The sequence below is a fragment of the Phaseolus vulgaris genome, chromosome 5, assembly GCF_051622355.1.
Source record: "Phaseolus vulgaris cultivar YP4 chromosome 5, ASM5162235v1, whole genome shotgun sequence".
NCBI classification, from domain to species: domain Eukaryota; kingdom Viridiplantae; phylum Streptophyta; class Magnoliopsida; order Fabales; family Fabaceae; genus Phaseolus; species Phaseolus vulgaris.
The window spans coordinates 2,082,951-2,110,947 of record NC_143502.1 but is presented as its reverse complement, the minus strand read 5'-3'; the positions used below and the strand labels follow the sequence as shown (position 1 = coordinate 2,110,947).

The window sequence follows — 27,997 nt, the reverse complement described above, 5'->3', positions numbered from 1 at the left end:
TCCGATTTAGTTATAGGAAAAACTTATATAAATAAAATAAATGATCATTCAGATATAAGATTTGTAGATAAATATAAATGAGTTATAAATTTCGATATTCAATATTATTTATAGCATATCGAACACAAAATTTAAAAACTCATAACTCACTTTTATCTAAATATACTCATATATAAGCTTAAATGAAAGACGAAAATTACAAATTACCTTTCAAATATCTAATTTTAGAATACATAACAATCAATTTTGGAATTTCTGCTTCATAAACAAAGATGAAGTTAAGAAGAATGTTGAATTTTAAATTTTATGTTGGATGGTGTGTTAAATGATATAGTGCAAGAAAAGAAAGCATCAAATTTATGTACTAGGTGGAAAATAAACGGGTAGAGAGTGATTGTTAGAGTGAGAGTGAGTTGAGTTTCTTATCCGTTATCCATGATTTTGGCGGTGTCGCCGTTGGGAAGATGGAGAGTTTGCAACAGCCAAATGTTTACGCTTCAGACTGCTGCTAATAATTTCGGAATCGGAATGCCAACCGCCAACGCCGCCACTCGCACCCGGAGTCAGGCTACCGGAGTCTCCGGAGTGAGGTTTGATGGACCGGTGCCTCTAAACGGCGACGTTCTGGAGAAGGAAGTGCTCTTCGAGCAGTGCGTGACGCGGACTCTCTCTCCGGCGTTGACATTGGAGGAAGGACTCGAGAAATTGAAGGACGCACTCCACACGTTGAAGTTGCAGAGGCCTCCTTCCTCTACTGGATTCCTCCGATTTCAGCTCGCCGTCCCTCCCAGTTCCAAGGCCTTCTCTCTCTTCTGCTCTCAACCTCTCTCCTCCTCCGTTTTCCCTCTCGTTTACCTCTCCAAGACCAACGCCGATTCTAAGTCGCTCTACGTCAATGGAACTCGCGGCGTTTGTGCCGTCGGTGCCGCTGTTTCATTTCTCCCTCCAACCTCAGACCACCGCACTTTCGTCAATAGGTATTTTTCTCTTAATATTCTCACTCACTCACTCACTCACTCACTGCATTGTTCTATTTGGTTAGAATTATGAAGCAATGAAGGACTGACACAGACTTTTCTTTCTGCAGATATGTGTCTTCTGATTCCGCCAATGTAATGGCCTATGGTTTTATGGATGTTAATTTGGATGATGGTAATGTGAGTCACCAGGAAGGTTCTTTTTGGTTTTTCATCCCTCAGGTATTAATCAACTCTTTAATAGCGCTTTTGAGTAATTCTTTATAATATATCGTCATTGTTACGGGCTTTGTTTGGAGAATCTTCTCCATAAGCCTTTTCAGAAAAAAAAGAAAAAGAAAAATGACATATTATACATGAGCTAATTTTAGCTTATACATGAGCTAGTTTGTAGAAGTTATTTCTGATTTACTTCTCCAAAATCTGAATTTTATCCCATGTATAAACTAGTCTTAGCTTATGGAGAAACTATTATAATTTTTCTCTTATAGAAGTGCTTACAGTGGAGTTTCCTCAAAACATGCCCATAATATTGTTTGCTGCTTCCGTTTCTGGCTGCAAATTTTGTCATGGCAGATTGAGTTGGATGAGCTGGAAAGTGTTTCCATTCTGTCAATGACGCTAGCATGGGATGACTTTTCTCACTCTACTTTTCAAGAAGCCTATTATTTGCTTGAAATTTCTCTAGACCAGGTGCCCGACTTGTCTTTATGATATCTTTTAGGTCTTTGTTTTGTATATTTACCTTTACCTTCATTATACTAATACTAACATAATATAGGCGAGCCTTCGGGGTTGTGTTAATAACCAACTAAAACTGTAAGCAATTAGGTATAGTTCATGAGTGGTTTTACATAACACATATTCACTGTTAATACCCTATGGACATGAAGTGCGAGTAATGCTAATGTAGGCCCGTTCTACCTTGTATTGAAATTGAACTTCTCTTCAGAAGAGTCTGACCACTTGTTCAGATAAGCTTTGCTAGTGTCAGTGACCAACACTCCTAAAAGAAGCTTTTAGCAAAAATGTTTCATTTTTTTTATCAGCTTTAGCAAAAGGTTTCATGAATAATTTTTACATATCAAAATCTTAGCATACCCAATTTAATGAACTATGTACCGAGATGAGACTAGACTGGGGGAAAATACCAACATTTAAGTATATAAATCCAAGATTGCATCGTTGTTGCTCATTAAATTTTGACAAGATTAGGAACCGGTTTTGATATTGGGAAATTGATAAAAGTGGATAGGATTGGGAACTGGTTTTACAGAGGAAGAAATTGTGCTCAATAACACAAAAATGAGCAAGAGAGTGGCAAAAGAACTCAGCAAAACCAATCGTCAAATCCTTTCATCCTCTTACTGTTTTCTCATTCTCTCCTCATCCATTTTCGTTCCTCTCTGTAATAATTCATTATCTTTGCATTTTGTATTTCAATATACAAACTTATATCACCATATATGTATTTTACATTGCTCCTTGCTTCTATCATTTTTCAAATAATTTGGAATTCTAAGGTAAACAGTGAATTATATTTTCTTTTTTTTGTCAGTTTCTTAAAACTGAACAGTGAATTATTTCTATTTTTCAATGAAAAAGAAACCTTTCATTATGGTTTCATTGGGCCTTTCACTTTGTTTCATTTAATTTAGTGGATCCTTTTCTTCTTGTGTTATGAAAAAAATGAAAATAAAAAAATAAGCTCCCATCTGTATTCATGCCTGATATTATATTTCTTATGGTTTAGGTTATGTGTCATGTCTGGTCTACTATTGACAAATGGAAATCCAAATGCATTAGAGGTGCTCTCAGAAAACTCAATTTGGTTGAAGATAGATCTATTCCAAGGGTATAAGCTCATTTCTTCCATAATGTGTAAGCTTTTCTTGAAACAACTAGTTGTTACTTAATTGCCAATATTTGAATCGAGTTTGTTGCAAATGTGTCAATATGAGAGTCCTTCAGGGATTTAGTGAACAAGTTTTCTAGTTGGTCATTGAGTTAAATAAGTTAGTGATAACTCAAAGCGACAATCAATTTCTGTGTTTAGTCATCTTGTGGAGAACTAAGTTGATGCAATGTGGAGAACAACTTGATTGTTGCTTTACTATAGTATCCTAATAGTCTCCAAATTTTTGTTATGGAAGTTGCTAATGTGTTGCATTTTACATCATACACATGACATTTAGAGTAGGAAAGTAATATGTTTTGCATATTTAGATTAGTTGCCTCAGCTATGTAATCTTGGACGTAGTTGCTGCCTAATATAGTATCATTTTTACTAATCAAAAGTTAGAATGCCATTTCATCATTATATTAACTGTAATTGTAACTAGGTTTGTACACCAGTTAGTATCAATCATTTGCAGTATTTGTAGAAAATATATATACGAAGGAAATCATATGAAATAAAGGGAGGAACACCTTCCTACCAAAAATAACCCCGATTTGTAATCCCAAAGGAGGTAGACTATCAAAACATCTATTTGTTTCTCTAAAAATATGTGATATATGAAAATATATATCTTTTAAAGTCTCCACTCAATTCATCCATATATTCTTCAATCTTCAAGGGAGCAATCTCAATTGCATGAATAATCTCCATAACCTCTGCCTCAAATGTCAAGCTAACATGAAGAGATATAGAAAACATCCCATATTTAGTGATAAGTTTAATAGAAGAACTTTTTATAAACTTTAGATTTAAATGTTTTTAGTCCTTCAAATTTGGGGCTATTTTTAGTTCCTCTTAAAAAAAATTATTTTTGAGTTCTTTGATTTTGTGTAAGGCTATTTTTAGAGTTTGGAATTAGACGATGTTAGTGACATTGATGATGTGGCAAATAAGGCCAACTCAACATTTGCCACGTGGATTTAATTGAATGACATGATTTTTTTGAAGGTTTATTAAAATTTAATTGTTTTTTGTCACTCAAATTCTATTAATTTTTTGTTTTAGTCCTCCTAATTAAATATTGCTTTTTTGGTCCTCAAATTTCAGAAAATGATCTTTCTGGTCCCTTGCCACTAACGGTGTCAAATTCGTTGTTGATGTAGCTATCAACATGCACGTCAACAATGACATATGTCACTAAAATAATGAAGTGGAAATGCACTTTTTAATTTTCTTTTGCTAAAGTATTTTTAATCTCTAAAATTTGGATCAAATTTTATTTTAGTGTGCCAAATTTTATTTATTTTTTTGGTTTCTTAAATCTTCTAATGTTGAAATAATTCATTTTGATTTTCAAAGTTGATATTATTGAAGTAATTAATAGTGTTTAATTTGAGAAAGTCAACTTTAACTATGTTTAAACATTCTTACTTCTACAACCACAATGTAGTCCCTTCTTATCTTCTATCTTTCTTGTTCTTTGTCACAGTGTCATGAATTGAATTTTGACTTAAGTTTTTATTTTGGGAAACAAAAGTTCCACACTAGTCTGGAATTAGAGATGCTAATTCACTTTTTCTTTTTTAATTTGAGGGACTACAAAAAATCAATTTTAAATTTGAGGGATTAAAAAATTATTTTTAAATTTGGAAGACTAATATAAAATTTGACCTAAATTCGAGGAATTAAAATGATATTTTAGCCAAAAAAATCTAAGAAATAAATTTCTTCACCATTATTTTAGTTAGATATGTAGTTGCTGACATGAATGTTGATAGCCATGTCAACAAGGAGTGTTAGTGTTTAGGGATCAAAAAGAGCATTTTTTGAAATTCTGGGACTAAAAAGTAATTTTTAGATTGGAGGACTACAATAAAAGTGACCCAAATTTGGGGAACAAAAAACATGTTTTAGCTTTTTTATTACTATCAATAATATATTATATAATAAAAATGTAATATAATTATGTTTTTAAACTGCGAAATTTAAGGTATTCCTAATCTTGGTCTTCAAAAATAAAAAAAAAGTTTATTTTAGTGTCTCAAAATTAAAAACAATACCATTTTAATCTATAAACATTAAATTTGAAGGACTAAAAATGAGTTTTTAATCCTCAAATTTAGTGTTTAAGAACTAAAACTATATATTACTAAATTGATATTTTTTTTTAAAATTTAAGGGACTATAGAAGGATGCGATGTTGTTAAACTCGAGGATCATAATTCGACTCGTAAGAGTCACTGATATATGAAAAATAATATTCAATACTTACACATAGGCTGATAATTCATTTAATAAACTATCCGAGGTAATCCATCCTATTATTAAACCTTCACCAATTCATGCCATTATAAAAAAAGGCACCTTCATGCCATTATAAAACAAGGCAGCATACAGAGAAAAACAGAGGAACAGTGGCTGTGAGAGTGAGCGGCAGCGGTCGAGGAGCAATAATTCGTGTTAGATATTATTAAATATCTTACACTGAAATTCAACATGGTATCAATATCTGAGTGTGAAAGTTAACGAGGTTTGAGTTAGTTTGAGTTAGAAATCTTTCTCTGAAATTCAATAGTATGTATATCCTTCCTTTCGTTAATTTTTTAAATTTAAAGTTGTTATTGGTTTATGTTTATTGTTGAGTGTTTACATTTATGAGCTCATGTTTTTTTTGTTAATTCATGTAATGCTCATATTCCAATATTTTTTTTAAGCGACAAACATTTCTTGATCTATCAAAAACTTTCTCCAAGTTGTTTATTTATGATCTACATAAATTACCAGGTCTACATGAACACTATTGCACCTGGAGGAAGAGAATGTCTGAGTGACATCATGGAACTGGTATTCTATTTTTCCAGTAAATTTTTCATCCTTTATATTTTCACTTTTTCTTTTATTAATATTAAATTTACTTTTTTCCTGCATAAGTGTATGTTTTTTTCACTCTTCTGCGTAATTGAACATTTCTAATTTCATTCACTTCTATTGCAGAAAGAGTCTCCATCTTCAAGTCAATTTTGTTTTAGGCTATCCGCAACCCTTGCTGTTTCAAATAATATGGTATTGTAATTTTATTGCAAATATATAATGCTTTATCTTTTATCCAGATATAGCCATATAATGCTAGAGTATAAAGGAAAAGTTAGTTAGCAAAAATCAATCAGTTTATTACTTACAAAAAGATAGAACGTAGAAATCTTGTGAGGATGGAAGAGGTAATGAGCCTAAGATAAACACTTGAACTATTTAGGGAAATAAAGAATTATTGTATTGATTACGATCACACCTATACCTATTACTTTCTCATCACCTTTGTTTGTAGCAACGATACCCTCTAAAATAAGGAAATAAGAATCTGCTGAAATAAAAAGAAGATCCTAAAGATATTTTCCTCCTAATTACTATGGAGATATTGAGGATATCTTTATCCTAATTTTACCCCACCAAGTCCACTTTCAAAATACTTTTCCCTTGAAGTTGAGTACTAACAAAGGATAGTTTTTAATGAAAGTTACATCTATTAGGACAAAAACTCGACAAACTTGAGGTGTAAAGCAATAAAGAACCATTTGACAACTCTTGAGTCTAATCATGAAGGGGACTATGAGAATGGTGAAATGTAACACACCAAAACACACGTGAGAGACTCAACATTAGGGGAGAAGAAGGGAAGAACTAATGTGTTCAATTGATGAGACATGTTATAGATTCTCACTGTACTAAATGCATTTGATCAAATTATTATAAGAGGTTTTTTTTAGTGCTTTATTACTTATAAAGCAATTAAGTTCAAATATTCTCTATATTAAATTGATGGAATAAAAGAGTTTGGAATTCAAGAAAGCCAAATTTGAGTTGGGATTTTTAAGAAAAAAAAATTATTCCTTATGTTCAATTATGATAATAACAAGTTTTTTGAAATTTAAATGATTACTGAATGATCTATATCTAAAAAGCTCCATATATCTAGCTATGATGGTTGCTAGACACTCTAGTTTATTTGGGAAATTTGATTTCTTTACCATAGAAAAAATAAATTATCCAATTTATTTCTTGTTCTGTAATGCTATTTAAGATTTATTTATTTTTCTACTTCGTGGTGCATTGGAGATTTATTTAATAATTGCTAGAATGAGTAAGTTTGTCTGAAATTTGTCCTTGCTATATTTCTCTCTTCTATTATCAGTTGGATCATGCCAATGAATTGCCGTACTCACTGAAAGAAAGTGCCAATATTAATGCTGTTTGGGCATCACTTATTGTTGAAGAATGCACAAGACTCGGTTTGATGGTGAGATGATCTGATAAATTGTTATAAATGTGCTAATATTAACACAATTATGATTTATTCTTTCTTTTAGTATTTCTGTATTGCTCCTGGTTCTAGATCTTCCCCTCTTGCTGTTGCTGCTGCAAGTCACAAATTGGTCACTTGTATTTCATGCTTCGATGAACGTTCACTTGCATTTCATGCTGTTGGATATGGAAGAGGATCTCACATTCCAGCAGTAGTCATAACATCATCAGGCACAGCAGTTTCTAACCTTCTTCCGGCTGTAAGTTTCATTAGTATTGCTTGTTTGACATGGTTTTCCTTATTGTCATGAATTCTGTTGAATGTATAATGATTTAATAATTTTTATGCCTGTGATTTGGTTTGTTTCCATTCTCTATGTTGTTGGTAATACACGCGTTATTGGAATTTAATGATAGATAATAACTTCTGGATTTTCGGGTATAATAATTGTACAAAAATTGTGCGTTTTAACACTGATTATTAGATAAAACGAACAAGAGGAACAAACTGAAATTTTTATTATTTTGGCACACTTGAAATAAGAGGAGTACAGGCTTATTTATAGACACCGCTTACAGCAAAGACTACATTCACTGCTTGCATAAAAAAGCTATGGCTAATAATAGCTGGAAGCTGTAACATCTAACAGCTGTTCACACAAACTATTATTTATTTAGACTAACACTGATGATTTTATTTTAACAATATAATAATATGAAGGCTATATTTTAGGATACAAGATTATACAGGATCCCTAAATAATGGATATGTAAGTTTCCCTATTTAATATATGATTAAATATTTGACACTTATTTTTTACTTTTATTTACATAAACTTGATTTGTAGTTTTATTTCTCTAGAGGGATATGTTAATCAAGTTTGTTATGACACAAGTAATATTTTTTATCTAATTAGATGACTGAAAATTTGCAGGTTGTGGAGGCAAGTCAAGATTTTGTGCCACTTGTTTTGCTTACTGCAGATCGACCTCCAGAGCTTTTGGATTGTGGAGCAAACCAAGCAATTGATCAGGTTAAAGCCATTATATTCTTAAATATCATTGTATAAGTAGACATGAGTACAGACACATGCATATTGTACAATGTTAAATTAGGATGAAGGGGGAGGAGTATAGGGTTCTTGGAATTTCTGAAAATTGAGAGGAATTATTTTCTTTACAAGTGAAAGAAAAATAATTACATACACTTAATAGTTGATGTCATCAGCTTTATGTAGCTGAGCAAGTAGTTAACTAACCTTTGGCTAACTGACCCATTTCATGTTTATTCGGGGACAAATCAATGTGGTTGCTCTTCCTGTTAATTTATCATCCACCTTGAGTTTGCCGGATGGTGGTGGTGTGAGTGTTGTATTAAGTTTGTTATAATATTGGTTATAGCTGTTTTATTAGTTGCATTTTTACGGCTATGTTCCTTTTCTTTCTCTATATAAAAGAGAACCCGTGATTTTTTCAGTAGTACCAGTTCTATTTGTGTTTCTCTTTTGTTCTCTCTCTCCCTCTGAAGAACTCTAATAATTCTTTCAACAATCACAGTGCAACAACCTCACCATTTTGTTAAAAGAGGGACTGTTTCTGTATATTTTTTAATATTATAATTCACTGTTACATCTACTGCATTAATTTGGAAAGCCTATGATGATTTTAAATCAAATATAGGTAGTTTCCATTACAAGTGATTAGCTGTTCTAAATAAAGGAATATTTTATATTCATGTTTTCCTTGGTTACTCAGGCAACACATTGAATTTCTGTTTCAGGTGAACCATTTTGGTTCTTTTGTGAGATTTTTCTTTAATCTCCCTGCACCCACAGATCAAATTCCTGCAAAGATGGTACTTACCACTCTTGATTCCGCTATACATCGGGCAACTTCTTCACCATGTGGTCCAGTGCATATCAACTGCTCTTTTAGAGAGCCTTTGGAAAGCAGTCCCTGCAAATGGTTGTCTAGCTGTTTAACAGGGTTAGATTTCTGGATGACTAATGCTGAACCATTTACCAAGTATCTTCATATGCGATTGTCTCATACTAGTAGTTCAAATGCTCCTGGTGAAATGTCTGAAGTCTTGGATCTGATTCAAAGATCCAAGAATAGTCTTCTATTATTTGGTGCAATCCACACAGAAGATGAGATGTGGGCTGCTCTGCTTTTGGCTAAACACCTTCAGTGGCCTGTTGTAGCAGATATCTTGTCAGGGTTGCGGTTGAGAACGCTTTTATGTTCTTTTCCTGATATTGAAAGAAACTTTATGTTTGTTGATAATCTTGATCATGTTCTTCTCTCAGATACTGTCAAGGGCTGGTTAGACGTTGATGTGGTTATTCAGGTATTACCACTTATTACAAAAAATTTCCAATTCCCCTTCTATTTCCTTCTACAATTTTCACTTTCCTTTTTTAAGTTATGTTTCTTCATATTCTTTTCTTGATATGATATTTTTGCCTTTTTCACTTGTTCCCATACTCCTTTTTTATTTGGAGCAGATAGGAAGCAGGTTAACTAGCAAAAGAGTCTGCCAAATTCTTGAGGATCGTGCTCCTTTTTCATATATTATGGTTGACACACATCCTCATCGTCATGATCCATCACATATTATAACTCACCGTCTACAAACTTCAATTTTTGAATTTGTGGGCTGCTTACTTAAAGCTTCAGTTTCACATACTAGGAGCATGTGGAGCATTTCCCTACAATTGTTGAGTAAAATGGTATTGATTCTAATATTGAAAAGTTACTTCTTGTTATGGTAATGTGGCAATGATTTCTTTTACATTTAATCTGATGTATTCCTGTGGTATCGTATCTAGCAGTTTGAAATCAGTTGAAAGCATTTCCACCATTGCCAATGTTCTCCTTTAAAATTTTTAGAATGGCATTGGACAACTACACTTCATGATTTCTGTTTGTGGCTGATAATTATTCCTTGATATTGGATACAGCTATGTCATTTTCTCATAACATTTTAATTTGTAGGTTGAATGGGAGATAAAATTTCAAATTACTGCAGAATGCTCCCTTACTGAACCTTATGTTGCTCATGTGATGTCAGAAGCTCTTACCTCCGAGTCTGCTCTATTTCTTGGTAACAGTATGCCTATCCGGGATGCAAATTTATATGGGCGCAGTTGGTCTATGTGCAATCAAAGTGTTTCATCAATAATGTTAAACTCAGACCTACCAATTAACTTGGTGAGGGTGGCTGCTAACAGGGGTGCTAGTGGTATAGATGGGTTACTTAGTACAGCCATTGGTTTTGCTGAAGGATGCAACAAAAAGGTAACTGTTATATTTTCAGAAATACCCATTTTAGATATAGCTGATGATTTCTGTTGTTAGCTGTCCCGTCGGATTATACTATTAGAGTTTAGAATAGGGATTTTTTTTTATGTTAAAAAGGAATTTTTCATAAGTAGCATTTCTTTGTTTGAGGATATTGTTAGCTCAATGTATGTCCATTGCTGCTTTCCTATATGAGAACCTTGAACAAAGGATTGATACTGAGGGTTGTGATGGTAATTTTAGAGGGTGGGGTACCTTGTTTGTAAGGGTGAGACAACTAATAGATAATAAGTTAAATGATGACCCATGAACATAAATAACATTATCAATAGATAAAGAAGGAAGAAGATGAATAGTACCAACACCTTGTGATGAGACCCTAGAGTCGTTGACCGTGGTAACAAAAGGTAAATAACCCGAAGTAGACAGAGAAGGAAAAAAGATTTGTTACTAGTAATGTGATATGTGGCACCTGAGTCTAAAACCTAAGGACCAAGAGGATTGGAGTGAGTGAGACCTACAAAAGATGTACCGGTGTGTGCAATACAAACAGTGGAACTAGATTTTTGGCGATCCTTATACCATTTTGAGAAATTCATTGGAAATAGCAGGCTGTCTTGAGGTATCAGATGAAGTAGGACCCAAAGTAGACAATTGTGAATGAGCAATTTGGACACTGCAGCAGATTGAGGAGGATGACCATGTAAGGCATAACACATGTCAATTCTATGGCCTAGCTTGTGACAATCTTCACACTTGTGACGTTCTTTGCTCGGCTTGTGAGGGCGATTACGATCATCGTGCTGAGATACCAAAACAGAAGAGTCATCAATGGAAGCAAGTATATTAGTTGTTGGCTTACTTAGCACACGGAAAAGGATGGAACAAGTTAAAGTAAATCTAAGCACAATATGGGATTCCAAAATCTGATCACGAACATGTGAATGCTCATCAGGAAGTCCATGTAAAGCTAAATACATTGAAAACTTTGACCTTTGCTCAAGTTCTCGAGAGAGAGCGGAGGCAAGAGGCAATAAATCATTGAAATCGTGAAGAAGAGCATGAACTTTACTTGAATATTCAGCCATTGTACCATTAAGACGTCTGAGAGCAACAATATTGAGGAGATTTTGATAAACACCATAAAGATGTTTAGTATCACTGGTGTACAATAATTTGGTCTGTTCCTAAACTTTTGAACATGTTTCATAAGCACAAAATTTTTGTTTTAAAGAAGAGTGAATCATAGACTTGAGAGCAATGCATAATTCAAATTGAGCATCAATTTTCAATCAACAACAAACCTCATTTTCAACAATATTGGCCACACTTTGGGAAAGATTACCAAACATAATCCTAACTCTTATGCCATTGTTTAATGTGTGATGCCCAAGTATTATAATTAGTTCCTTCCAATTTGTCAATGGATAGATGTACATTGACATAATTAATATAGATGAATAAATAAGGTATAATGTCATAGATTTAGAAGAGAGAGAAAAACCATAGAGGAGAGTGACAAACCCTAAAAAAACAAAGAAACTCCGATTAGGATGACAGGGGTAGATCCAAAACGAGAACAACAAAATGATCTTGACATTAGTGATCACTGCCGCGCGCGGCAGAAAGCAGTGGCAATGGGGAGGCTTGGAGAAGCGCTTGAGGGCATGTGGGAGCTTTGATTGGTGGTCACTTGGTCAGCATAATCTGAATGGAGGTGTCATCGAGCCAAACAACAACAATGAAGACAGGAGAAAAAGGTCACCGGTGAACAATGAGTTCACTAGGAAGGTAAGGATTTTACCCTAACTCTAGATACCATGTTAAAATAAAGTAAAAAGAGGCATAGGATTAATCCCTTGTATGTATTGAGCCCACAGGGTTATGTATTCATAGATAAGAAAAATACAAAATGTATGGGCTAAGCCCGTTACATCTAATAGTGGCTATGCTTGTGATGGTGGAGGTCGAGGCGACACAACCAATGGTCATGGTGGTGGTGGTGATCCTGGCAAAGGTTGTGGTGGACATTTTCCAATTTTCAATGCCAAATCTATTTAAAGTATATGGTCACACTCCCATCATTTGCTTCTAAAGGGCTAATACATTATCAACCCCATGAGTCTCTTCTTCTATATGATCCTTCAACACTACAACCTGCACGGTTCAATTCCTCTTAGTCCAACACCAGAACCTTTCACCTAGGTGAACCCCAATCTAAAGAATTTCAATCAGGATGCTAATGTAGCCCCTCCTTGTGCTATGCTTGCTAACACGTCTTCTCAAGGTGATAGTTCTACATGCATTTGTGATTCTGGTGCCTGTTTTTGTGTCTTTTATGAGAACATATTTCTTAAAAACTTCATCTTTTGTTGTTTTGTTTTCTCCATTTATTTTTTATTTCAATAGTTTACCATATTTTCCTTTCTAATGTTAATAGTTTATTTTAATTTCATTCAGGTGTTATGTGTAGTTGGAGATATTTCTTTATTGCATGATACAAATGGCCTGGCAATTTTGAACCAGCGGTAGGAAATTATCTACCAATTTTTCATTTCATACAATATTTATGTATTCTTTTGGTAATGCTTGTTACTAGTGTATTGTTGTGTACTTTTACTTGTTACTAGTCTCATCTTAAGTAGGGGAATTTGGATCCTTGTATTTATTTATTTTTATATTCAGGTTCCTTGGTGTAGTTGATACACATGGTTCTCTCCAAATCATGTGAGAACACATTTAGTGGTTTGGTGAAAGACTTAAGAAACAAAGTTATGGTACATTAGTAAAGACGGTCCAAGAACATTTCTTCTGTTAAGCTGGGCATGGGTTTAGGGTGGAATTTTAAAAATTCAATCCAAATCCAAGTAATTAGATAGAAAAACTAATAAATTCAGGTCAAAGACTGTATGCAATAAACAAGAGTTCTTATACTTTCCACAGAAGTTGTTCAAGTGTATATGCCAAACGGATATTTTCTGAGCCATATTAGAAAACCTTTTATGATTTCATGACAAAATAAAGATTTGTATTGTGTCAAGAGATCAAATTTATTCGAGGCTTGGCGTATTCAGTCAAACAAACCACATTTGCAGTAGCTCTAATCATGTCTGGACCACCAATGTCAATATTTTCAATTCCATCCTCAAATTCAATGCCACCAGCTAATGTGACTTTATCGTAAAATGGATACAAGTTCACCACCACAATATCAGAAGTCTTAAATGGGAAACTTGAAGCAAAAGAAAAAAAAATGTCAAAAACTAAATTGAACAGAAAACTAGCACCATGCACTTGTAGCAGTTAATAACATAACTGACCTATTCCATGTGTATTAAGAGCTTGAATATGATGTTTTAGATCCCTTCTAGCCAGGATACCCCATGTATGTTAGGGTGCAGAATTTTGACACCACAATCAATTTGTGAAAAATGCAAAAACATTCTTGTGATAGGCTTGTGCATGTTTAAGCTAACTTTAAAGAAATTAGTGAACATTCTGCTAGTAAGTAAACACTGAGAGTCTACCTGAGGACAATTGTAAAAGTTGTAACTTCGGGAATGGCTGGCCATGGGTTTGAATCCTAAATTTACAACATATTCTTTCTGTTCTGAAGGTGTCAACGTTTATAACATTGCCAAAGCGGGAAGATTAGCTATCAATCTAAACTCTAAAAGTTTGCAACTAGACCCCAAATTTCCATATTGGAAATGTCAGTTTAAAGTTAGATATATGAGCAACCGAGAGATGAGAAGTCATGATTCTAGTACAGTATAAAACTTTTGGACTTATGTACAGATGTGGCTACCGACATTCAATAAAAAGCATTAAAGTTACAATAAAAGAAACACCATAACAGCTAGTTCAGCACAAAACTAAAGTCCTGCAATCCAATAAAGACATTAAAAGCCGCATGACTAAGCAATTAAAACCACATGATTAAGGCCCTGCTTAAATGAAATTTTGCTTAAATAAGGTAAAATTTATTAAGTTTCTCTTAGAAGTTAAAATCGACTTATACACATTAGTTTTTGGAGAGGGTAGATTAGAGAGCTTCTATAATAGTTAAAGTGTGAAAGTTTATTTTAACTTGCTGGAGAAACTTAATTCATTTTTCATCCTTATTGTCTTTTTCTAAAAGTTCTCATAAAACTGTGTCAGCAATCACATTTTAATTGCAAGATAATGATCATAGATGATCAAGATCCCCTTGTAGGCATGCCTTATCTATCCTATCCACAATCAAATTTAACCAAAAAAATCTGTTGTCAACATTGATGATATCTAAACCCCTTTGCTTCTCCAAATCTTCTCTTTCTTACCAATATTTTTCCTGGACAGCTTGATGACAATAGCATCGTGCCAAGGTCTACACAAATATTTGAAAACAATGTCATCTAGATATACTTGGTTCAGTATAAGTAAGAGAAGTTATTGATTCATTTAGGAGGGCAGTAATTCATTTGAGTAACCTGTAGTTCAATGATGTATTTGTTTTGGGTTTGAATTCACCTCCCCGATCAGCTTTGACAAGTTTAAAATAGTGGCCATTCCACTATTTTTGAAGATGGTCACTTTGCTTCACTATATGGGATTAATAATTGTGCTGTAGGTTTAATAAACTTTTCTAGGTATATGACCTTTTGCATAATGGTATGAACATTTATCTTTAGAGATATCTTGATAGTGTCTATTTTTTTGTTATATATTTTTTATTATCTATTAAGGTACATATTGTTCAACAAAGCTATCCTATTGCAACTTTTACTTTCATGAACCATTGCTAATGTTCTGAAAATATGCTAACTAGGAAATTTCGGAAACCGATGACAATTCTTGTGGTTAATAATCATGGAGGAGCAATTTTCAGTAATCTTCCTTTGGCCGATAAAGTTGAAACAAGCATAATGCATGAATACTTCTACACCTCTCACAACATTTCAATACGTGAACTATGCATGGCACATGGGTATGATTCTTAACTTTGGGCATGAATTGTGTGGAAAATGTTTTTTATCGTTGATATTTTAGTTTTCTTTGTGCCATATCCAATTTAAAGGTGTGTTTGGGACAACTTCAATAATTAGATTATTTCAATAATCATTTATATGCATAATCAATTATTGTTATAATAGATTATAATCATAATTCGTTTTTCTTTAGGTAAATGTACTGAAAAGTAGTTTTAAGATAATTAATTTTGTTTGCATGCAAAAAAACAGATTTTACCTATGAAAGAGTATGTATGAAGCTGTAAGGGATTGGGAAATAATCATAAGTTACAAAATTCAAATTCATGAAAATAACTTATTTGGTGGAAAAGGTTTTGAATTTAGTTAAGTTCAGATCTTGGAGTGTTGGATTAAACCTATGGTCACACAATCGGCTTTCTTATTCTGCGATTGGCAAGGGCAACCACTGCTTTGTATTAAATCTACAGTCTAGTTGTTGGGGTTCATAAGGTCTGAAGCTACATCGTGAGTAATTGGTTGGTATACATGCTTAAGTTGGTTGGCAGGTGTGTTTGGGATGCTAAAAATGAAGTACTGTTGATGGAAATTGTTGTGAATATACTGCAAAGGTTGATGAGTTTGGGCCCTCGATTTGGTTAGGTAGAAATTAAACATGGGTCATTTGATTTGAAGAATTCTAATATGGGTACTGGTTTTGCTGGATGGTTTACTAATCTTAGGTGGAAGTGACGTTTTTGTTTTAGAATTCAATTGTTTTCTATGATCAAACTACACTATGGGAGGTGGGAAGTTATGCGTATTTCTAGAATTGCAGGTGCCTTTTGTTGGGGAGTTATTGATTGATGCTTCCATCTTGACTTTCCTCACGCAGTGAAAATTTATGTTGTTCCAATGTGGTTTTTCAGTGAGACAAAATGGGTTGTGTAATAATTAGTTCATCACTCTTAAGGTTTACAGTTTTTTAAAGCAAAGAAGGTATGCAAAAATATCTTATGTATATAGAAAATTCTCAGTTTTATTGCAATGTGAAAAATTTAATAGTACCATGAGCTGAGCCTCTGGTGATAGAGGGTCGGTAAAGTCATAAGGTAACTATACGTCAATATCAACTTATTCAAAGAGACACGAAGCCAAAATCTAAACAGAAAAAGGCAAAAGCTATGCTATATACAGTTGAATAGATGACTAGACCTAAAATGCATAGTTGTTTGGGTTGGTTCTCTCTAAGCAGAAATGTTATAATCTATCTATCTACACATACGCACACAATATTCAGTCTTTGCTTTAATAATGCTACATTTTGGCTAAGGAAAAAACAATACATTTGCAGCATCAAACATTTACATGTGACGACAAAGGAAGAACTTAAAGAAGCTTTGTGTGTAGGTCAGCATGAGCAAACAGACTGTATGATTGAAATTGAGAGTTCCATTGATGCCAATGCCAGTTTCCACAGGTTTATATAGGCTTTTGATTGTTTAATATTTTGACGTAATGGATTGTCAACTCTTTGCCGACAACTTTGTATCTTGATTCAGCATTTTGAAAAAATTCGCACTCCAAACTGCTCAAGACACCATGAGTTATCTCTCATGGGTTTTTAATGAAGGCTCTGTACATGATGAGTTTTGTTTATACAAAATTCGCAAAATACAATGTTCTAAATACAGGTGAGTGTTTGCATTACACAAATTGTAATGGCTAATTTATTTTAATGTTCCTTTCTATTAATTCTTTTCCTTGGATTGGATGAAATGGTGTTGTGGCAGGATTGCGCTTGAAGCTCCACCAACATCAGCATTTGTGGGTAATAGCAAAGAATTATATAAAGAAGGATTTATTCTTTCTTTAGAGCTTGAAGATGGAAGTGTTGGTTATGGTGAGGTTGGTAGTGATCTAATGTTATATCATCTCTTGTATTGGTTTGTAATATCAACCAGTTCTTAAGAAACTGAAGATGAGAGAAGAGCTTAATTTTTGTAACTAAAATGTTTTATCGATTTGATTAGTTACATATAAAATGTATTTACATAGTTAGAGTTCATAGCTTTGCTAAAGATATACAAATTGTTACTCTTAGAAAGTGAACTTTTAGCTTAACTCAACTCCACAATGCTGATTTGCAAGGTGACGTATCCACTCACTTATATATATATATATATATATATATATATATATAATTCGACCATATCTCTTGTGGATGTAGCATCTGCAGCATGCCCCTTCACATTGAAGACTAGACATCTCAAGCTTGGGACTAGATATTTATGGTTTAGCCTATGTGGATATTTATGGTTCACACTGTATAACTTCTCCCCTGGTTTCAAAATGTGTGGCAGTATCTGTTTTGTACATCTTCAAATTTTGGTATTGATCTAGTTCAATCCACAATCCATTCAAAAATCTATCATATTCCGATACAGGGAGAGAACCATGTTTGGTATTAAACACTCTGCTTTCAAGGGTTTCAACATATGTGGCTGCATCTGTTTTGCACATCTTCAAATTTTGGTATTGATCTAGTTCGATCCACAACCCATTCGAAAAGGTCATATTCCGATATAGGGAGTGTTGAATGTAACGGGCTTAGCCCATAGTTTATATTATTATGTTATTGATTCTTTTATTATTTTCATCTTTAAATAAACACCTCTATGTGTGTATTTTACACAAGGGATATCAATCCTATATTTATTTTCTTTACTTCTTAACATGGTATCCAGAGCTTAGGGTTAGGATTCAATTTTTTTTTTTTGGTGAACCCACTGTTCACCATCAACCGCCACCCATTGCCGCCGTTGTCGCCGGAGCTACCTTCGTCATTGCTAGAGCTACCTTCGCCGGAAACTTGTCGAAGCGAAAATCTCACCAAAAACTCGTCGGAGGTGTTGTCACCAATTGGATGGCAACTAGATTTATGGATCTGTGTCCTACCACTGGGCCCAATCCGTCTCCTGTCACTATGTCGCCGACAATTGGATCTATGGCTTCTTCGGCTGCCACTATGCCCAATCCATCTATCTATACTAATTATGTCAATGTTCATCTTTCTATTGACAAGTTGGATGGAACTAATTATGACACTTGGGCCTCCGATATTAAATTATGACTTAATAGTCAAGATTATGTTGATCATCGTACCTAATGGTTCGCAATGTTGTTGCAGATGAGGCTTCCCGTTTGTTTAAAATTAATGCTTAATTATGCATTGTTATTAATTCTACATTTCACTCATCTTTAAAACAATTTTTTTCGTGTTTTTGAGATGTGTTCATAAGTCTGGGAACAAACGAAATTATTATACACCAATGATACTCAACGTCTTTATGGTGTGTGTCAAAATCTCCTTACCGTCGTCTTGATGGTACAATGGTTGAATATTTGGGCAAACTACATGTTCTTCATGATTTTAATGAATTAATGCCTCCTGCATCTAGTCCTTTGCAAGAACTAGAGCAATGGTCCAATTTCTTCATGTTATTGGGCTTACGTGGCCTTCCTCTCATGTTCGTGATCAGATTTTGGAATCTCCTGTTGTTCCCAATTTTACTTCCACTCGTTCTACCTTTCTGCGTGTGCAGGTAAACACATCACTAATATACCTATTCCAGTTGGTGACTCTTCTGCCTTAATCTCTTAGCGTTATGATCACACTCGTCCTTCCAAGCCAGACAAAGGGCGTCACAAATGTGACCGTTGTGGCAAACTTGGCCACAAAATTGATTGATGTTATGCCTTACATGGTTGTCCTTTTAGATCTGATGCAATTGCCCAAAATGTTCCTATGCAACCTTCTACCATGGACCCTACTTCATTTGATATTTTAGGCCAACCTGCTATTTTCAACGAATTTCTTAAATGGTATAGGGATTGTCAGAACTCTGGTTCCATTGCTTCTGTTGCACATTCAAGTACACCTTTTGCTGGCCTTACTCCAATACTCTTGGTCCTTAGATTCTTGACTCAGGTGCCACCAATCATATTACTAGTAATAAATCTTTTTTTCTCTTGTTTGTCTAGCTCCGATTATTTACCATCCATTACCATGACCAATGGCTCTAGGGTCTCATCCCATGGTGTTGGTACTATTCATCTTCTTCCTTCTTTATCCATTGACAATGTTTTCTTTATGTTCCTAGGTCTCCCTTTAACTTTTTATCCATTAATCGTCTAACTCGTTCCCTTGATTGTGTTATTTCTTTTACCAAAGCTTCTATTTGTTTACAGGACTAGAGTTCGGGACGGATGATTGGCACCGGATGTGAGTCTCTTAGTCTTTACCACCTATGAACATCTACACATGTTGGCACGATTATGGATTCTCCATCTCTCATTTATGCTCTGCTAGGTCATCCTAGTCTTGCCAAGATGCAACACCTTGTTCCAAGTTTCTCCAAAGTCTCTATTTTGTCTTGTGAGTCATGTCATTTAGGTAAACAAAGTCGCAGTTCTTTTTATAGTAGTGTCTCACAACGTGCTTCATCCCCTTTTTCCTTAGTTCTCTCGGATGACTCTCATTAACTTCCAGTTATGCTGTTTCCATTGGTGATAACTTGATCTCTTGGAAGAGCAAGAAACAAGTGTTGTAGCGAGATCTAGTCCAGAAGAAGAATATAGAGCTATGGTCTTTGCTACTTGTGAGCTTATTTGGCTTAAACAATTACTTAAGAATTTCAATTTGGAGAGGTGACTCAAATGACTTTTATATGTGATAATCAGGCTGCTCTTCATATTAGCTCAAATCCATTTTTTCATGAAAGGACCAAACATATTGAGATTGATTGTCATTTCATTCGAGAAAAGATTATATCGGGAGATATTAAGACCGAGTTTGTTAATTCAAATGATCAATTAACAACTATTTTTACTAAACCCTTACAAGAACCTAGGATTTATTACATTTGTAACATGCTGGGTACATATGGTTTATATGCACCAGCTTGAGGGGAGTATTAGATATTATGAAATATTATGAGATATTATCATATATTGTTAGATATTTTTATTTATGTAATGGACTAGCCCATATGTTCATTTTTCTATATAAACATAACCCTATGTGTTCAATATACACAAGGGATTTATCCTATTGTTCTTTTCATATTTTAATACTCTTCATATATCTTGTTCTATACTTGATAAATTGGCCAGCATGCATATTGCCTCATTCAATATTCCATGAAAGGATGAAGCATATTGAAGTTGATTGTCACTTTGGTAGAGAGAAAGTGATGTTTGGGGAAGTATCTCCTAGTTTGCTAATTCCCATGATTAACTAGACAATATATTCACAAAATCACTAAGGCGTCCTCATATTAACTACATATTTCACATGCTTGGTGAATATGACCTTCTTGATATACTTGAGCTTGAGGGAGAATGTTAGAATCTTGTTGATATGTTCAAATCCTATAAATATAGTAATTTATGATGTTAGGATCAACTAAAATTAGATTGATTCTATATTTATGTTATTGGCCTAAACAATATAGTGTAACTCAAAATTTTGCAACTATGTTCTCCTTCTCAACAAACATATTCATTTTGAGTAAAGTTTCTTTCAAATTTACTTAATCTATCAAGTGTGATATGAACAGTCCTAAATATACATCTACAGTTGCAAGATCTATTAACCATGTGGTTCACTCAGGTCAAGAGTGACTGTTATTCACAATTGAACCTCATCTATGTTAACCAAATGAGTGGTTTGTGAGTCCTCAATTTTCAATTTTTTGTACACCTCCATTTTATTGTTATTTTATCTAATTCCTTTTTCAGTTTTCTTAATTTCTCTTAAACTTTCTTGAACAAATTCTTGTGTTACTGACACCAAACAGGTTGCACCAATTCACATCCACAGGGAAAATCTGGTAGATGCCGAATATCAACTTAGGTTTCTTATCCATGTTATGGAACATGTTGATGTTAGTTGCTTCCTCTCTCTATTGAAGGGTTCATTTTCATATTGGATATGGCATGAGTTGGGCATCATGGTAAGCTGTCTAATCTATGTTGTTTAGGAACAGCTAAATATATTATACAAATAAAAACCACTATTGGGGCTACACCTAAAAGTTTAGATGTTTTGTTAATGAGTTTTTTCATGTTGTATCAAATTCTTCTCTAACAAAGCGATTTTGTATGAAGAGTTTGATTATAGAATAAATATACAAATAAAATCTTTCCATATTGTGCCTTGTAACGTTTCAGCTAAAATGTTAGGGGAACTTCTTTCATGACATTAAGATATCAATTTGTGACGAACAGATTTAAGATCCTGCTGTTGTGATGCAGCCATCTTCAATTTTTCCAAGTGTTAGATGTGGTTTGGAAATGGCTATCCTCAATGCCATTGCTGATGCAAAAGGCTCCAACATGCTGAACGTACTCCATCCCTCAATAAATGAGAACAACAAATGTGAAAGGTCATTAAATGTTCAGATTTGTGCATTGATTGATTCAAATGGATCTCCAGCTGAAGTTGCTAATGTGGCCGCCAAACTAATTGAGGAAGGATTTTCTGCAATTAAGCTGAAGGTGATCTAGTATTCATTCTTTAGTTCATCTGCTTACACATATAAGCCCTCAACTATGTTTTATATATACCAACTGTTAGGGTATCTAGAGAAGGACAAAGGTTTATAATGCTCTTGATATGCAGGTTGCTCGCAGGGGTGATCCAATGCTTGATGCAGCAATAATACAAGAAGTGAGAAAGAAAGTGGGTTGCCAGATTATTATCCGTGCAGATGCTAATCGAAACTGGACTTATGAAGAAGCTATGAAATTCAGCTCTTTGGTTAAGGATTGCAACCTACAGTATATTGAGGTAGACTAAGAAAGTAGACATTTTTTTTTAGTTTATGCATTCACTCTTCAGCTTTTCTTTATATGGTTTCCACCAATTTATATGTTGGTGCATGTTTGTTTATAACTTGATTAAAATATCCCCTTTACAGGAGCCTGTTCAGGATGAAGATAATATTCTCAAGTTTTGTGAAGAAAGTGGCTTATCTATTGCCCTAGATGAAACCATAGATAGCATGCAAGAAAATCCCATGGAAAAGCTAGTGAAGTTTACTCATCCAGCAATATCTGCTGTTGTAAGTAAATAAAAATTTCTGTAAGATATTATGGGCAGACTAGGTTTACATCATGTAGGTATTGTTTGTTGTTGTGTCTTAACAAAATAAAAAAATATAATTATATTAACAAACTGCAATATTGTTTTTCTAAGGAATTGAGAGAATTTTATCCTATTTATTCAATATAAATTAACAAAGTAATTCTGCTATGGTATAGTTGAAAGAGGACTATCTTTTATTAATTTCTGCAACACTAATTACATTTTCCCATCTTTCTATTATTGAGAAAAGTTGTCCCTATAACAGAAAAAAAGGAAATTGTGAGAAATAGGGAATAAAGAAAGTACACTACCCTTTTGGATCTTCAAAGATATTTTATTATTTACGTGTATGCAATACTCTTTCCGTTTTATTCAAGCTATAGGATTAGAACAAACTAGAAAAATTGCTTAATTATTATTGAGGTCAAGTAGGACTGCATTAAATTTTTGATGCAATTGTTTTTAGGATGAATATCCACTGTTCTTGATTGTAGGAAATAATAATTATAAATAGGAAAGATCTGAAATTATTATATCAGATTTTGTTATTGACATATTTTTCCTTCTTTCTAGCCTAGAAAACTTCTAATTGAGGAAATTTCATATTTATTGGATTTCCTATTTTTCAGCCCTATGTGTAATTCCTTCTGATGATTGTCAATGGAGAAAATAAAGTTTTACTCTAAAACAAGCTAGAGTGGTGACATTTTCTTTTTATGTTGATATGTTCAATCATTATGACTCCAATTAGATGAAACAAAATATTCTTATCAGAATTGCATAATAGTTTGTGTCCTTGTCAATATGAAATGATAACTCTTTGTTTTATTAAGAATTTTGCAATGAATTTTCAGGTTATTAAACCAAGTGTTGTTGGTGGATTTGAGAATGCAGCATTAATTGCTCAATGGGCCTACCATATGGGGAAGATGGTTGTTGTAAGTTCTGCATTTGAAAGCAGTCTTAGTCTTTCTGCATATACTCAGTTTTCTAGTTATCTTGAAATACTGAGTTTAGGTAAACTCAAAGTGTTAGATAATGTGCCAGCACCTACTATAGCACATGGTCTTGGAACCTACCGTTGGCTTAAGGAAGATGTAACACCAAATCCTCTATCTATTTGTCGTAATCCACAAAGTGGTTTTGTTGAAGCGTCTGTGGCAAGTGCTAGTCGATATGTACGTGATTTTCAAGTCGACAAGAAAGTTGTCTCATATGTTATTGTTCAGGAGCAAGTTCGTCGGTACCAATGTAGAGTAGAGCTTAACAATGTATCTTGTTCTTTTGAAGTTCGTGAGACTGGCCATATAGCAAATGTAAGTATACAAGCCCAATGTTATGATTACAGTAATGAAGAGTATTATGGCTAGATTTTAGATGAAGTCTCCATGACTTTACAAGCAAATCTATTGTATATATGGGTAACATGCTCCGTCTTTGTATGTATATTCATGAAAGTAAAATTTTACTCCCTCATATAGATCTGATTTAATTTATTTAGCAAATTTAGGATAACGTGCTGGTATTTCTTCATGGATTTCTTGGAACTGGTGAAGACTGGATTAATATCATGAAGACCTTTTCTGGATCAGCAAAGTGCATTTCTGTTGACCTTCCTGGTCATGGAAAATCAATACTACATGGCTTAGAGGGTGTTGGTGAGGAGCCATGGCTGTCGCTGGAGACAATTGCTGATATATTGCATAAATTAATTCACCACATAGCTCCAGCAAAGGTTACACTAGTCGGGTATTCAATGGGCGCCAGGATTGCATTGTTTATGGCTCTCAAATTTGGCACCAAGGTATAGCGGTTATATTCAATGTTATTACTTCGTTTTAATGTTTTCAAGACCGTTGATAAACAATTTGAGCATATATGATGCAGATAAAGGGTGTCATATTAATATCTGGAAGCCCTGGATTAAATGATAAATTATCAAGAAAAATTCGTGCGGCTAAAGATGATTCTAGAGCATGCACATTCATTACACATGGCTTACAACTTTTTGTCAGTTCCTGGTATGCTGGAGAGCTGTGGAAAAGGTAACCCTTTTTTTCTAATCTTTAGACTATGTGGGATTTAAGTTCATCCTATTGTGATGTAATCCTTCTATTAGTATCTCAGTCAACTTTTGTATCATCAAACAGCTTAAGAAGTCATCCCCACTCCAATCGAATCATTGCTAGTCGCTTGCAGCATGATGATGTGCAGAGTCTTGCACAAATGTTGTCTGGATTAAGCATAGGAAGGCATCTGTAAGCAAATTAAGCTTAACTATTTTTTTCTTCCTTTGCTTCATTTATCTCTATCAGTGTCTTCTTCCCCATCCAGTTGAATATCTTTAGGATGTTTGGAGCAACAAAACCATATTCATTGACCCAATTTCTTCAATTTTGTACAGAGAAATTAATAAAAACATGAAATATGTAGTATATACATCATACTTTATACATGCCGATCACCATTAAAAAATGTACCCTCCATCCGGATACGATGATGGAATTAATAAAAAAGACATAACATACTACAAACGCAAGCAGAAAACAAATGGAGTTAGAACAAACTAAAGAGCTATTAGGGGAGTGGAGTACATGTTAAAAAGGAACACTACTACACATGTACAGAACAAAACTGAGAATAAAGAGCTGTGTTTGAATGCATGAACAGACTGTTGGCTGAAAACAATGTCCGCAAATTATGGTCAGTGGTTGAAAATAAAGCACAAGTCATTCAAAGCCTTCTTCAACTACACATCTCATTTTCTTCACTGAAAGTCAAATCTTGGGTGGATGTATCTCCATTCAGACTTCCTCTTTTAGGTCTCTATGCAGGAAAGCATTTCAAAATCAAACTAGTGAAGGTTCTATCCAAAGTAGGCGGTTAGGATGAAAGTGATTCATACTATAGTGTACTCATTGTTTGCCACACAAAGACATAGTTCTCCTCATAGCCAATCCCATAAGTTTATGAGTATCACTTTACCACTAGTCTTGCCTTGAATCACTTTTATTTCTCATTAGTGATATTTCACTATGTATATCAATCTACATCCTACAACTATTTTGTCTGAGTTTATCAACAACATTTCAAGTTGAGTTCCTTTCTATTACCTCCATTTCTTACTTCAAGGCCTGAACCCAAATTTTGTCATTTATAACGTCCTAAACTGATGCAGGTGCTTTGATTGCATTAGTGGTTTCAATAAAGTTTCTATGTTGAAAAGAGAGACGGTCATTTATTAGAGATATAAATGAAAACATTCAAGTATTCAACTTCCGTTGTTGGAACTGTTTCAAACTTACTTTCAATTACAAAAATCACCAAGCATATTCCTACGGGAGACCTTCTAGAATAGCGTCAACATATTCCTCATGATGGACGAGACTTCTAATTTGGGCAAGTTCATCAGCAATTGATTTAATATATCCCAGAGAGGTGGCACATAGATCGGAGCAAATTTGTCTAGCATGTGCCTTGGGTTGGGCAAAGAAGTTATCATGAATTTGTTCCCATACCTAGTACAAGTGGACAAATCAAAGAACGTGAGACAAGATCGACTTTGAAAGCGTCGATTGAAACCAACTAAGCAAGATTTGATCTTGCACTTCCCATTCTTCATAGGTTGGGTTTATAAGTCCAGAAGCAGGGTCATCATCATCTGAAAGAAAGCGTGGAGAAATCACTGGGTTTACACAACAAATCTGATAGATTCAACTTGTTATTTCCAATGAAAATAATTGGAAGTATCAAGTTTTTCAGCTATAGAATTGGGAAAATATTTGGATGCGGAACGGAGGGACCTTGAATTGGTATGAGAGAAAACAGAGAAAAGATTAACAAAAAGAAAAAGAATTATTATTGCATTGAATGAGAAAGAAGATTCGAGTTGAGCATATATTGGCTCAAGACGAGGTTGTTGCAGTAATATACTAATGATGGCAGAAAAACAGATAACTAACTAACTAAACCAGCTTAATAACTGAATGTTTACATTTATATCTCTAATATCAATACAAAGAAATTGAGAAATGGGATAGATGGGATACCTATAGTTCAAATGACTCTATTTGCTACGGGTCCAAAGTGGACTTCTATTTTGTATTTATATCCAATGTATGTAATGTGAAATAAGAAAGAATTTATTCTTTTTCAAACTTAAGAGGATTGAAGATATCTAAGGTTGTGAGATAAAGCCAATTATAAGAATCAGTAATTTGTATTATCTGCACCACTTAATTTATATATTTGAGTGATATACGGCCATCATTTAACTAACAATTTCTCGTTACCTGAGAGAGCAGGTCAATGTGGGAAGATTTGCCAAATTGTAGAGTACCTCTTGTTATCATTCATGGAGAAAAGGATACAAAATTTAGAAATATTGCTCAGAAAATGATGAAAGCATTGTGTTCTGGCTTGGGGAGTAAGCATGAAAATGGGAATGCTATACACGAGGTTGTTGAGATTCCCAACTCTGGCCATGCTGCTCATTTGGAGAATCCTCTGGCTATCATTGCTGCCATAGCACGATTCCTCACAAGACTGTGAAAGTTGTATTCTCCAATTAGAGGATCAAAATGGTAGGAAAGGTACATTGTATGTTTTTCTAAATAGAACTTCCCTTGTTCTTTCCTGTGTTTTCTTTTGATTTCTGTCATGACAAAGGGTTACCCTCTCTTTCGAAGGAACTTTTATCTCCATTATTTCTTCTCTCAGAATCGAGAGCTTTATTATGGATGTTATTCATTTGCCTTACATGTGTTGGATTTGACTCTTCTGAAATAAACAAAGCTAGCTAACACATGTATTATCTGCTTTGTACATTTATATGACATCAATTATTGATCTTCTTATTATTGATTGAGATTATTTATTTTATTCTCTGAAGTAAATTGTTCACTTTAGATGATTTAGATCTGTTATAAAAGTTTTTTTAGAACAATAGCTATACATGGATGTCTTAGATGAGTCAGATTCATTTTTTGCTAAGTGTTTCTTCTCTCAATCAACTCACTCTTTTATTTTCTATCTCTTGTCATGTCACTACTCAAATAGTGATATCTACATAATTTTGAGACAGATTATTTTTGAAGATTCTACTTTTTGCCAAATATAAATTTGTTATTACATGTATATTACTATCTACATGTTCAAATTGAAATTAAATTATTTCATTTTAAACTATAAGAATTACTATTGGTTAATGATATTTTAGTTCCTGAATTTTTTCTTAAATTCAGGTCCTATCTTTTAAAGCATTGATTTTAGTTCCTATTTCTTTTTAAATAGAAAAACTTTGGACCGGAAAAAGTTGGAGTATTTAAAAAATTGACTAAAATAATTGGTTTTAAAATTTAAAAGTAAGAGCAAGAACTAAAATTTAGAATTTTTTTCTAGGACTCAAAACATTATTATT

The 27,997-nt window shown here is 33.8% G+C and overlaps 1 protein-coding gene across 11 annotated transcripts; it reads left to right on the top strand.

Annotated features, from left to right (window-relative positions):
- Nucleotides 1–306: 306 nt before the first annotated feature.
- On the top strand, nucleotides 307–27,454 carry PHYLLO (2-oxoglutarate decarboxylase/hydro-lyase/magnesium ion-binding protein). Of its 11 annotated transcripts, XR_016521174.1 has the most exons (27): nucleotides 338–977; nucleotides 1,088–1,199; nucleotides 1,554–1,670; nucleotides 2,731–2,832; nucleotides 5,662–5,721; nucleotides 5,872–5,940; nucleotides 7,067–7,171; nucleotides 7,242–7,436; nucleotides 8,112–8,210; nucleotides 8,957–9,526; nucleotides 9,684–9,908; nucleotides 10,174–10,476; nucleotides 12,940–13,007; nucleotides 15,290–15,448; nucleotides 16,783–16,908; nucleotides 16,991–17,122; nucleotides 17,222–17,336; nucleotides 21,290–21,445; nucleotides 21,747–21,989; nucleotides 22,114–22,281; nucleotides 22,412–22,555; nucleotides 23,433–23,516; nucleotides 23,608–23,894; nucleotides 24,089–24,382; nucleotides 24,466–24,623; nucleotides 24,729–24,836; nucleotides 26,883–27,454. XR_016521174.1 is itself a non-coding variant. In XM_068642937.1 (26 exons), the coding sequence occupies exons 5-26, from the start codon at nucleotides 5,668–5,670 to the stop codon at nucleotides 27,127–27,129; spliced, it is 4,200 nt and encodes a 1,399-aa protein (XP_068499038.1). In that variant the 5' UTR covers nucleotides 307–977; nucleotides 1,088–1,199; nucleotides 1,554–1,670; nucleotides 2,731–2,858; nucleotides 5,662–5,667; the 3' UTR covers nucleotides 27,130–27,454. The 11 variants fall into 11 exon arrangements, 3 of the variants coding, with proteins under 3 accessions (XP_068499038.1, XP_068499037.1, XP_090158883.1); XM_068642937.1 differs by having other exon boundaries at nucleotides 307–977; nucleotides 2,731–2,858; nucleotides 23,433–23,894; XM_068642936.2 differs by having other exon boundaries at nucleotides 333–977; nucleotides 23,433–23,894.
- The last annotated feature ends 543 nt before the right edge of the window (nucleotides 27,455–27,997 follow it).

Bases quoted from the DNA above. Each gene is read 5' to 3' on its own strand.
- PHYLLO (XM_068642936.2), top strand. From the start codon at position 436: ATGATTTTGGCGGTGTCGCCGTTGGGAAGATGGAGAGTTTGCAACAGC. The intron at 2,833-5,661 runs GTATAAGCTCAT...ATAAATTACCAG, and splicing joins AAGATAGATCTATTCCAAGG to GTCTACATGAACACTATTGC. The intron at 17,123-17,221 runs GTGAGTGTTTGC...GTGTTGTGGCAG, and splicing joins ATACAATGTTCTAAATACAG to GATTGCGCTTGAAGCTCCAC.